Source organism: Amphibalanus amphitrite, unplaced genomic scaffold, assembly GCF_019059575.1.
Source record: "Amphibalanus amphitrite isolate SeventyFive unplaced genomic scaffold, NRLGWU_Aamphi_draft 000139F_arrow, whole genome shotgun sequence".
NCBI classification, from domain to species: domain Eukaryota; kingdom Metazoa; phylum Arthropoda; class Thecostraca; order Balanomorpha; family Balanidae; genus Amphibalanus; species Amphibalanus amphitrite.
Genome location: NW_024881634.1, coordinates 315,702 through 328,200, shown reverse-complemented (window position 1 = coordinate 328,200; position 12,499 = coordinate 315,702). Strand labels below are relative to the sequence as shown.

The window sequence follows — 12,499 nt, the reverse complement described above, 5'->3', positions numbered from 1 at the left end:
CTAAGCAACTGTTCTGTTGCCGCTTGCAGATAAATGTTTTTTTTTTTTACAAATAAAACTCTGAGTTTTAGAAACATTAACAAGGTGAGAGGTCCGCAAAAGTCATGGATGATTTTGTAAAACAAGGATTGAGATTGAATAATTGTGGCATTGCAGAGTATGTAGCAATGGCATATTCGTGGAAACTTTTCCCTAAAAACAAAATAACCAGATGGATGATGTATTTGGTATATCGGCTGGCACTGTTCCGGAGCTGCGCTCCCTCAGACATCCACTCCCACTGCCACACGGTCGCTGGGAGCCGGCACGCTCCCCCTTCCTCCGTCTACCTCGACTGCGCTCGGCCGGCCGCCCCTCGCGCCGCGCCGGACCACTGCCGGGCGCTCAGCTGTGCGCCGTGCGGTGGCTCTCCCGCAGTCGGATGCCGTTGATTTTGATGAAGCCCTCGGCGTCCATGGGCTCGTAGTCGCCCTGAACGTCCATGGAGACGAGCTGCTCGTTGTAGAGGCCGATTGGGGCGTCCCGGCTCAGAATGTGTACTGTCGGAGGGAGGGGTGGATATCGGTCACACCGGTGCAGATAGGTAGAATCAGTTATACCACTGAACCAGAGGAGCGGGAGGGAAGAAGTGGTGGCACCAGCACATGAAAATCGGTTTGTGGTCGGCCACGCCAGTAGATTAATATCGAGATGGATCCGTCGGTCCATCACACTTGAGGAAAGAGTTGCGTGAGGGCAACGTGTGGGTAGAATCGGTAACTGATACCGCTGTTTATCATGCATGAAATAGGGTGAGGCTTTCATCGGTCACGCTCTGATATTGTGACCTAAATACCCTTCTTTCTTTCTCTATGACAACTTAGAGAGTCGTTGGTACTCACACTGCCGGGAAGTGCCCGGTTTCCCGACTGACCTGAGCCCTTGTAGAGTTTGCAGTGCACAGTGCCGGTCACGTCTTTCTGCGATGCCTTCACACAGCCAAACACGTACTGGCCTTCCGGACTGAACCAGAAACCTGGTGGCATCAGGAGCAAAAGTCAAGGGTGTTCACTGTTCAGCCTGGAAGAAACAGGGACTTGTCATTCTAGCAGAGGTCGATGGTGATCACTGATCATTTACACCGGTGCTGCTTTTATGAGGACGAGGAGTCATATGAGACGAGAAACTATGAGGCAGGTATTTGCAGGCGCGCCGATTTGTTATGGTGGTTCGCGATATGGTGATGGCGTTCTAGCATTGCTTATGGCAACAGCGGTAGGGCAGTAAAGAAGTTGGGAGTGCGCAGTATTTTGATGACACCAGGGGCTGCCATCACCACCAACCCCTCTCCATCCCTATTCCTTGTTCAGCAGACTCGGCCACTGTGCAGCTTCCATTCAGTCAGCCGCATGCTGTGTATAACTGTGTCCGTGAATTTCACAGAGGGATGCGTTTGTGTCGGTGATCACATAGTCAACACATACAGCAGGGCACGTGTCTCTGGATCGCTGCGCTAAAGGTTATGTCGCAGACCGCGCCAGACGCGGCTGTCTGTTTCTGTCCGTCCCGTCTGAGCGGCCCCAGCTGTGCCGCGAGCGATGACACTGCGCGTGGCGCCATTGACACACCGACCAGTGTTTATACGTTACGTCATAGGGGTCTGGTGTCGGACATGGACACCAGGAAGGCAAGTCATGACCAGGACATTGAGCAAACCTGGAATGGCACTGTGGAATTTGCGCTCAGTTGACGGTGGGTTATGTGGCCCTGTGGCTTCTCGGTAATGTTTGTCAGTCCTCTGTTTTGGCCTTTTGGGCATACAGAAGTAAAGAAAGGTGTAACATTCACGCTGCGTATCTGTCTCGCGCCAATCCGCTCAAATGCAATAATTTGTCAACTGAAGTACGTTACATAAAAACTTGATAGCCCACTGCCGAAGTGATGATAGTTGATGCGGACACCCATCGTTGACCGCAGAGCCAGTTCAGTGTTTTCTACTTACCGTTAAAGCCCAGCCCCTCACCATTGTAGCAAGGCTCTCACCGCTACAGTTCACTCACCGCTGTAGGCAAGTTACTCACCGTTGGTTCTCACTCACCATTGTAGGCGAGTTTGGCCAGTTTGACGGCGAGCTCCTCCTTGATGTGGAACACCTCTCTGTCCAGCGTGTAGGTCTCCAGGTCCAGGTGGGTCTGATAGAGAATCTCACCGCCCGGACACTCGTACACGCCGCGGCTCTGCCGAGGTGGAGGGAGATGGTCGTATCAGACATCCTGGTGTCGGACATGGGCACTGGGAAGGCAAGTCATGACCAGGACAGTGAGCAAACCTGAAATGGCGGTAGTCGTGTTGGACGGGATAGGGGCGCCGTGCCAGATAGTGGCATTGTTGGACGATACGTAAGGCGGCGTGTCAGGCATGTAGTGGGAGGTCGTTCCAACGAGTGGAGAGCTATGCTTGACCTCAAGTGAGGGATGATGTCGAACTACCAGCGGTGTATTCCGTGCTGAGCTTCGGTCGGTAATGACACCGCGAAATGAAAGCCCAACTGTTGACTGGGTGAATGGCTTAGAAGCGGACAATCATCTACAATGGCGAGCAGGGATGGGCGCTGAATGACGCGTCCGAATGCTCTTAAAATCAGAGCATCATCAAAAAGAACAAAGCCGTGGTGGGTAAGCACGGTACAGGATTTCCTGTGTCTTTGATGAAACACAATGGCACACATCACAATCTGTGCTGTGTGGTGTTTACCGAGCTCCGCCATTGGGTGTGACTGGATTTGTGCCATTGTGCCATTTCTAACGTTGGCGTCAAAAAGAAATATGCGTGTAACGTTCCATTGTTACGTTTCCAGCTCGTAACGCCGCATGCCCGTTCCATTGTTTCTCTCAAATCAGCACTGTCCACGTCAGATTCATATCCGTACGTCTACCCTTCGTCCCGTCGCCTACCTTGAGTCCGACGAAGCGGTTCTCAACTATGTCGATGCGTCCGACGCCGTGTCTGCCGCCGACCAGGTTTAGGTGCTCCAGCATCTTGTACGGGTCGGTGATCTCCTTGATTTCGGTGTGGTCCATCACCCGTATGGGGATTCCTGTCAAAGAAAACACATGGTGGTTAACCGTATGGTTATCGCAATGATAGTGTCGGGGACTGCGATCAGCTTGAGCTTGGTTGCGCAGGCGTAATCAAGTGTAGCCTGCAAAAGACGAGCACAGCGCCTTGCATTTTTGCTGACGTAACTGATGACTGCTTTGGTTTTTAGCTAATAGATAGTCTCATTTTGTTACACAGGTCTCATGTGATATCAGGTCGATGTTCGATGCCCACCCACACGGTAAGTATTTTTCCGTCTCCAACTAACGACGGCATGCTCACCTTCCTTGAAGTGGATGGTGAGCAGATGCGGCTTGTCGGGCGCACTCTCCGGGTCAGAGGTCATCTGGTACAGGTCGCGCGGGGCCACCGTGCTCGGCTTCTCCAGGACACCCGACTCGTAGCTGGAAACGTGCCAAGTAAAGGTCATCAGTCTCGACTCTATGAGGAAATTATAGCGAATCCGATCGTCTCACTGTCGATGCGTCTGGGCTTACGAGGTGAGGAGTCCGGTTTCAATGGGAAAACAGATTTGCCTTAGTCTTTCTTTATTTATTGTTCAGCTTATTATGGAAAGATTTCTATTCCTTCGTTTTTACCGCACTACTGTTTATTTGTTGTTGCTGTTGATTTACTTAAGTTTCAACGAATGTCGTCATTGAAACAACGTGCTGAAGTCTGGGAAGCAGTATCGGTGTGATATGCTTTGTGCAGTGTGTGTCGTGTCTCGTGTCCTCGTGCTATGTGATGTGCACTGTGCTGTACTGTGTCTTGTGTCGTGCTGTGCTGGCTGTGTTCTGTGCGATGTTCGCCGACCTGATGTGCAGCAGGTTGGCGTCCATGGACCACGGCTTCTTGGGTGTCACCGGCAGTGGGATACCGTTCTGCTGGGCGTAGGCGAACAGGTCGGCACGCCCCTGGAACCGGTTGTAGAACGACGGCATCCGCCACGGAGCCAGCGTCTGCCGGAGGGGGGGGGGCATTGGCTTACTGTGGGTGAGAAGCTGGCATTCTGCGGCATAGCATGCTTGGGTCATCCCTGACTGGCCAGGACTGGAATATTGAAGCGCAGACTCTCAGTGGCCGCGATGGGATGGTGGCATGCTGATAACGCCCCTTCTGCTAAACAGGGACCTCCTATTCATTTCGCAACTGTTTATCATAAGCACAAGCAGTGTCGTAACTCGGAAACACCAGACAGTACTCGGTCAAGGGATTCCCATGACATGAATATTCCACAGGGAGTGACGTATTTTTGTTTACCGTACTTATTCCGGACCACAACGCAGGGTCGTCAAACTACGTAGATCAGGATACGAGTACCTATACCCTTCTGGTGGCCAGAGGTCTGTATTTTTACCTTGATGTTGGGCGCCAGGGCGGCCACGCCGAGCTCGAAGCGCACCTGGTCGTTCCCCTTGCCCGTGGCTCCGTGGCTGATGAACGAGGCCTTGTTGTCAATCGCTGCCTGCACAATACCTGTCCAAAGAAGATAGACAGTGCACAGCTATATCACTCAGGTCGGTAGCTGAACTACTCACTTTCATTGTGGTAACGCTTCTTTATCTGCCACAGGTCAATGCTGGGCGTGGTGAACGATTATGCACAAATCGTTTGACCATAAATGAAACGGTCGTTTGTAACATTATTCGATAATTTTTATTGGCAGCATATCATTTGTGAAATCAAACCATGCATTGCATGTCTAAGGATGGAATTGGTCTTTAAACTCGATTAATTGAGAATCAACTTCTGTATTCTACCATAAACCTATCATGGATTATGGAACATGATCGGCACGTCGCCTCGGCTCTCCCCGACCTTATTAAATGCATAAAATAGGAATGGAAATAGCTAGCGGCCCGATCAGCCTACCTTGTACGATACAAGGCCGTGCCACGGACGTTCCGAGCAGGTAGCGTTTCTCATAGATGAGTCCGCACTGGACGGCCGGCCAGATATAGTCGGTGACGAAGACATCGCGTCGATCATCGATAATCACCTGAGGGGCGCAGAGCGAGAGGAGGTCAGAGAGAGAAAGAGAGAGAGAGAGAGAGAGAGAGAGAGAGAGAGAGAGAGAGAGAGAGAGAGAGAGGGGTGACGGGAGAACGCGTGTGGCGGAGCTGGTGACAGGCGAGGGAGCCAAGAGACGTTGCGCTTATCCTATTACACGGATAACCGCATTTCCAGATTCCCGATCGTATATTCTCGACCTTTGGCGGATATTGGGGACGGTGACCAGGCAGAGACGGGACGGGAGCTGGTAGAGCCGAGGGAGGTCCTGGGATATGGGATTAGGGGACTGTCGGAGAATGGCGATGGTGACCGGGTGGGAGCGAGGGATGAGTCCTTTCAGCACCAATTGATAAACATATTTGACGTTACTTGTAGTTGGGTCGACCTGTAGGTGTAATTTTATTCAATAAGCATTAAAGGGACCCTCCCACCTTCAAAAAAGTTTATGAATTGGCATGAAAGTGATGTCGCTCGGTTCAGAAAGAGCGAAAACGAATATCTACCAAATTTCACCGAAAAATATTCACCGGTTTTCAAGATATTAGACTTTTACTTTTGTTTACTTTTTGGGATCTCCGCTGTTCCTAGCGACTTTATTTAAAAGTGCGGCATTTGTTGCGCGCAACGCAGCATATACCACCGCGTGCTACAAAACGTTTTAGTCAAACATTTAACGGACGTTCGAAAGCCTGATGACGTCATCAGATTCCCGTAATGGTTAAGAGATAGGGACCACGCTGGTCCCACCCTGCAAGTAAAGGGAAGAAATTTCTTGAACACCATAAAGCTGCGGGGGTTGCGACCAGGATAAATGGTGGTTTCTGAGCCTGGCCGCAAACTTGGCTATCTCAACTCAAAACTAATGTTAAGGTGGGAGGGTCCCTTTAAGCTGTTGTAGCAAGTGACCGAGGCTGGGACAGGAATGTTACGGAAGGCCAAGTGCAGGCCGAACATATGAATATGGTTTTGGGATTTGGCTTCCGGGGATGGTGAATAAAGGTCGATTTATCATATTCCATACCCACTCCAATGTCAGTATAAAACGCGACACAGTTTCAGTTCACCCACCTTTATGGCTCCGAGTTTCTCGGCCTTTTGTTTGGCGGCGGTGAAGTCCTCGTCCTGTCCGATGTTGGCCAGGTAGGCCACCACCTGGTAGCCCTGTTCACGAAGCCACACCAGGATACACGACGTGTCCAGGCCGCCCGAGTAGGCGAGCACTACCGTCTTCTGCGCACCAGAGTCCGCGTGGGAGGCCATTTGGAATGTGGAGAGAACTCGGTACGGTTGAATTAAGTGCGGTTAGGCGGTGAGTTGAGTGAGGATGGGACAGAGTGTACAGGCAGCGACTGAGAGAGGCGGAGGCTCGGCCGATACTGTACGCCGGTCGACGGACGGTCTGCGACACACCAGAGCGGACGAAACAGAACCGAGCCGACCGCCACCAGAGGGACGAGTGGTCGCCGGGACGGCCCGCTCCACCGCGGCGGATACTACCCCTCCCCGTACCGTGTGATCCCAGCCCCGCGGGCTCTGTGATCTAACCACTCCTCTCCGCAGGACGAGGGGCGTTTCTGGTCGGGTGGGCTGTATGGTGGCAGCTGTGACTCGGCGTTTTGAGCACTCAACGACCGGCGGTGCCAGACTCCGCGGCGGCGCAGCTGGTCCTTCAGAGCACATTGTGTCCCGGTCCCGACCGATCGGGGAAGGGGCTTGGGCGTGGCCGGGGTGTCAGCAGAGGGACCGGAAGGGAAAAGGTCCTCTCTTACCCTTCAACCCCGCTCTCCGCTCTTGTATTAGCTAGAAGCGGTTTGTCAAAGCAGGCACTTTTGTTTCTATTTATTTATTTTTGATAAATTATAATCGAGACATATTTTTTAATGAAACCCTTCCGCCTATCCCGTCCCTAGCTATTTGAAAGTTTTGTTTCCAGTTGTATTGGTGAATCAAAGAATAAAAAGACCTTTGACTTCATCTCAAATCTTATTAACCCATTCATTTTAAAATGCATTCAACCTATTCGATCGAACACGCTCTTGTCTGTTTACAATGTGCGATGGCCTTCATTGGTTTTATTTCTTTGGTATAACTCGATACTTCACTGAGTGAAACAGTACTCCAGGAAAAAATATTGGCCAGTAATCGAATCGATTTTTTTTTATGGACTGAATTTAGTCCGGGAAGTTGGGAATGGCGCTCGATCATGGCACGCTGACCGTATTGAGGCGAACACAGCCCGCACGTGTGTAGTTACGTGCGCCACAAGTGCGTGGGCCTGCAGACCGCCGAGTGCTGAGTCGTGTGGTGCGGACCACGCTCCGGATGCGTGCTGCGCATGGCGTCTGTATGTGTGTGTGTGTATGCCTGCATATGGTCGGAGCGGGATGAGACTGCAGACTGCTGGAGGGGCGTGCCAGTGCGGATGCTCTGATCATGGTGACTATAGGTTTTGATTGACCTCCAGGGCTAAAGTTTTGTGCGTCCTTATTCAGTTAAGTGATCAAGAGGAATTATTTGGGAGTTGTTTCCATTATCAAATGACTTCCATCCATGCCATCTTTGTTAACATCTTTATTTTTACACATAGGAAGACGTTATACGCCCATGTTCTACATATTGATACGTTCCTGGCTTTAGCTTGTATGACCTTTAATAAAAATAACTTCGCGTTTAAACGGCGCCCTGGGGTTTTTGACAAATACGGCGCTATGAATAACCTTTTGTAAAATGAGGCAACGCTAGCCCCATGATTGCGCGATCTGACCTATCGCAATGGCTGTAATAATGAAGACAGCTCTGAGCAAAACACAATGTAAGCGGTAATACATTTATTGAAAACTGTTTGCGGCACGTAAAACAGCAGTAGGTATCGCTGTGCTCGCGGGGTTCGCATATGTTTTCCATTACATATTGCTGCAACAAAACAACTTCACTTCAAAGAAAAAGACATGGAAAGTACACGCCTCCTATAGAACGATAAATATGCCATAAGAAAAATTACATACATTTATCTCTGAAGATGGTAGGTACTAGGTAGGTATGGTATGTCGCATGAGCTATTGCACGGCCCCATCCATGAATCTATATAAAAATCAATATAACAATTATCGAAGGAAATGGAATGTCTAAGCAAGAACATGTCAAATACCTACGTATGTACATACAGGATTGTTCGCACCCTCTCGACTTGTCTGGTGCAGGGGCCATATAGGTGCCCACCACCAGCGTTTAATTAATGGTCGATTTGATTCAAAACTGACAAGCGTCGTACACTTTTCTTATTTCAAGTGATAAAATTATAAATGTAACTTTATGTCCTACATAATCGCATCGAAGTGACTACGCTGCGTAACCGCTTGATTCGATGAATAACCTTTATCATGCCTTTATCGTAATAAAAGCCAGGATTTTTTTCGTAGCATTCTCAGGCGGCCCAACCCCTACGGCATTTTTTGTGCTTCAATATGCATGACAAACTATCTACTCACCAAATGACTAGCAGCATCGTGCAGTGGCAGCACTGTCACTCGAGATGAAAAATGCGATTGCCTATTGCGATGGGTTTGCATTTTACAAAGGATGGCGTACGTATCTCGGTGTCCCAGAGACATGGACACATTGCACTTCAGTATTTGTGGCCGGTCGTTAACTCGTTACATCAAATCCACTCGTATTTTCTCTTGGGTTGCCTGCAAAACACCCAACACTGACTAGTTGACGCTTTGCTCCCTCCTATTCCACTCATTACCGTGGAACTTCTAAGCTTCTCTCCTTTGATTTTAATGACCTTGTCCAATGGACCATGTGGGACCATTGGCTTTACGGTCTCTCGCTGGCTTCACCTTACAGCTATACGTCAAACACCGTTTTCTCCTCACTGGCCTCCGTCCTTTCTGACCAGCTCTCCCCTCTCACGAGAGCCAGCGCGCTGGTCCTTACTGACCAGCCCTGCCGCCGTGCGCCGGTCGCTCAGCTCTTGAACATGTCGCAGAGCAGCTTCTCCATGGGCGTGTTGCCGATGGTGCGTCGGAAGAAGATGGCCTCGATGCGCGGCGCCGGCACCGCCCTCAGCAGTGGCAGCATGAGCAGCATTCGTCCGAAGCGGGCCGGCTGGGCCAGGTGCTGGCCGCGGGCGTGCTGTCCCAGCATCACCTGTGCCTGGTCCTGCAGGTTCTCCACTTGGGCCGGCTCCTTCAGACCGCGAGCCTCTGGAACGGACGGGAGGCAGTCAGGAGACGATCAGGACCGAACAGAAACGGTCCTAGAGCTCAGAGGCGGACGGGGAAGTCAGGAGGGGAGAGGGGACGATCATATGGAAGATCCGGGGATCAAGGTCCCGATAATCAGATACATATTTATTTCTCAAAGCTAACAGCCTGGCATTGCATTGCAAGTTGACTTGCCATAATTTGAGCGTTTCGAACTTTGAGCTAGCGTTCGACTCGCGAGGGCAAATACATAATTTATTTAATGGGATAACTTTCTGGTCTCAATATCGGTCTGAATAACACTAACCCGACTTGAAGAGGACGACCGCCTTGAGGCAGGCGAACTCGGCCGGGTCGACGGCGATCAGCTTGTACTTGGCGCAGACGTCGGCCAGCCGGCGCACGTCGGCCGCCAGGTGTCCCGCCTTGCCGTCCGGTACGCTCTGCACGTGATCGGAGACGCTGAACAGCGGCGGCGTGTCCAGCGGCAGACACCACTGGATGGCGCACAGCAGGAACAGCTCCGACCACGCCTCCTCCAGCAGGATCACCTGTGGTGGGGGGCAGACGGCGTGTGAGACTGGAGACTGGTGGTGCTGATAGACGAAGCACGATGAATGAGATGGAAGTTATTCATCACTGGACGCTTGTGATGGCAACCTTGTGGAAGTTACACAAGCATCTGTATGAAAATCCCTGGTTAATTAATTAATGGACACTTCCTGAAAGGGTATTGCTCGTTTACTTTGATTTACGAGTATTGCTTAGAAGCTTACATAAAAGAACGTGTTTGTGGTCAAGCTTATATTTTCGCGCACAGATGTCGCTGGTGTCTAGCGCCTGAGGGTATACTGTACCGCAAGACATTTATCTACGAGCCGCGCACGGCGTGCTGGCTGTGTTCCTAATATGTCGGTCTAACTTATATGTAGGGTAATAAATGATACTACAAAAGTGTCCTAAGAAATGGATAAAAAAATTGATTTTTAAAGTATACAGTGGCCTTCTAACTTAATTAACCCCTAACGTACGCCATCGTCTGTTCTCCAAACATGAGTCTCTTTATGCGCCTTTCATCCACACCCGTCTGCACCGCTCACCTGGTCCCTGAATGACAGACTGGCGAACGAGGGCAGATTCTTGGCCCACTTGATGGCCATGAAGAGGAGGCGCGCTGAGTTCTCGTAGATGCTCTCCTGCGGCTGTGTGCAGAAGGCGGGTCGCTCCAGGTAGGAGGCAGCCGCCGGGTGCAGCGGCGGCCAGCCGGCTGAGAGAGCCAGCGGCGGCGGCAGCAGGCCACAGCCCTCCTCCGACTTGGGCTCCGGGCTCGACAGCGGCTTATCTGGCGTGGTGAGAGCGATCCAGGTCAGGAATGGGCCGATGAGTGGAACTGCCCTGAAGTAAAACCCGTGCTGCATTGCTATAATGCCCTCTAATAATTCATCGTGTGTGAATCCTCGCTAGAGAAGTTATTTACGTTGAATATACAAGACTCTTTCAGCACGAGATCATTGCTCTGACTCTACACAGGACACCGATCGACAGAGTGCTCGAAAGGAGTTGAGACGGAGCTACGCTTTTTACTGACTGCACGAAGACTTTATGAAGGCAATGCTAATTGCCAGCCGTGTGTACTCTTATTCTTTACTGGTTGCCTGTCCAGTTATCCTATTTCGCGCTCTTCCAGTAAATATACCCTACCGTGCTGCTCGGCCTGCGGCTGCTGCTGAGGCTGTGACTGCTGCTGCTGCTGTTGTTGCTGCTGCTGCTCGCCCGAGTCCCGCCGGAGGCTCATGTCCAGGCCGGTGGGCTGTCCGGCTGTACCGGCCAGACTGGCCAGACCCGGTCCCGGCGGTGTCAGCGACAGCGAGACGCTGCTGCTCGGGTGCATGAAGCCGCCGCTCATGTAGTGCTGGTGCGCCATCATTGACATCGGCGGACTGGAGGAAGAGGGCAGGGCGTTATTAGGGCCGGAGGCGATATGAGGAAACGCTGAGATAAAGCTTTGGCTCGATACAACGGTGTGTCTATCTCCTTCCTTTAGCTCTTTATGATTTTTTTGCATTTGCTCTGAGTTATTGCACAAATCTTTATTAGACATGACATGCGCTCTTACCGCCGTGCATCGATAACCGCTGGCCCGTTGACAGAGAAGTAACTGACCTGAAGACGCCCACGGCCACTGCGGCCTCCCTCATGGCGCGGTCGTGATCCATTTCGGCCAGAACCTCGGGTCGGATGGTGGCAGTGTTCCGAGGCTGGCGCTCGTTCTGCACGGCTGGAACGGACGATAGCCTGGTCAGAGACAGGGCTGGAACGGACGATAGAGTCATCAGAGACAGGGCTGGAACGGACGATAGAGTCATCAGGGACAGGGCTGGAACGGACGATAGCCTAGTCAGAGACAGGGCTGGAACGGACGATAGCCTGATCAGGGAATAGACATCAACTCAGTCAGAAACGGGGGGAGACAGGAGACACCACAGCCCAGTCAGACATGGGGTTGGAACGGACGGACGGGAGACACCAACTGACATAGGGGTCACCTGGCGGCGGGCTGCACCGGCATTGGACGCGGCTGGCCTGCGCCTGGGGTAGGTGGAGCCACAGTAGGTGGCAGCACAGGGCTCTGGCCTCGCCGTCTGCACTCGGTAGAATGAAATTAGGATTACTCTAACTCTGACCTGATCCCTACTGACTTAAAGTTTCCAGCATTTGTTTTACAAGTATAAACAATACGCTGAGTCAAAAGGGCCTCAGGGGAAGTTGGGGGAACGCCGAATACTTTTTTTCTGACGCCCGTAGCACGCAAGGTAGACAACATAGCTATTCTTGTTGGCGTCATTCGAGAGGCCAGTCTTTTGCCTTTCAAACATACCAGGCGCATTTGATGAATTCGCATACCGTTAAGCGCACAAACTCAGGGCGTATTTTAATATGTTAACTGGGTCGGCAATTGCCGACCCAGTCACGGAGAATGCCGACCCAGTGACAGCCGTTTGCCGACCCAGTTGCCGCCCCCTCTAAGATGCAGCACGCACATGCAGGCTAGGTGCCGTCATTCATAGTGAGGCTGCTGCCCTCCGAAATGATAATGCCGCCTCTTAAAGTGAAGCAGCCGTCTATAGAAAGTGATGATCCCGCAACTCAATGTGACAGTGCCGCCCCTAAATCTGTTAGTAGCCCCACTCAATGTA

At 51.5% G+C, this 12,499-nt stretch overlaps 2 protein-coding genes across 2 annotated transcripts in view; both read right to left on the bottom strand.

Moving 5' to 3' along the window:
• Positions 1-206: 206 nt before the first annotated feature.
• LOC122382432 (argininosuccinate synthase-like) lies at positions 207-6,743 on the bottom strand. Its single transcript, XM_043367734.1, has 9 exons — positions 6,163-6,743; positions 4,954-5,080; positions 4,439-4,557; positions 3,895-4,040; positions 3,361-3,482; positions 2,934-3,076; positions 2,078-2,216; positions 914-1,015; positions 207-539 (listed from the first exon to the last, which is right to left on the bottom strand). Exons 1-9 carry the CDS (start codon positions 6,352-6,354, stop codon positions 385-387), a joined length of 1,245 nt encoding a protein of 414 aa, XP_043223669.1. The 5' UTR covers positions 6,355-6,743; the 3' UTR covers positions 207-384.
• A 1,171-nt stretch (positions 6,744-7,914) lies between these two features.
• The window catches only part of LOC122382421 (photoreceptor-specific nuclear receptor-like), a 45,940-nt gene continuing 41,355 nt past the window's right edge, over positions 7,915-12,499 (bottom strand). The window contains exons 4-8 of the mRNA XM_043367702.1: positions 11,466-11,580; positions 11,076-11,242; positions 10,403-10,644; positions 9,610-9,853; positions 7,915-9,302 (exon numbers count right to left, since the gene is read on the bottom strand). Of these exons, the coding sequence (XP_043223637.1) occupies positions 9,064-9,302; positions 9,610-9,853; positions 10,403-10,644; positions 11,076-11,242; positions 11,466-11,580 (1,007 nt within the window). The 3' untranslated portion in view covers positions 7,915-9,063. The remainder of the gene's footprint in view (positions 9,303-9,609; positions 9,854-10,402; positions 10,645-11,075; positions 11,243-11,465; positions 11,581-12,499) is intronic.

Excerpts from the sequence above, each read along its gene's own strand:
- LOC122382432 (XM_043367734.1), bottom strand. The coding sequence starts at position 6,354 with ATGGCCTCCCACGCGGACTCTGGTGCGCAGAAGACGGTAGTGCTCGCC. Across the intron at positions 5,081-6,162 it reads AGAAACTCGGAGCCATAAAG|GTGATTATCGATGATCGACG; the intron begins GTGGGTGAACTG and ends TGCGCCCCTCAG. Across the intron at positions 1,016-2,077 it reads GGCCAAACTCGCCTACAATG|GTTTCTGGTTCAGTCCGGAA; the intron begins GTGAGTGAGAAC and ends TGATGCCACCAG.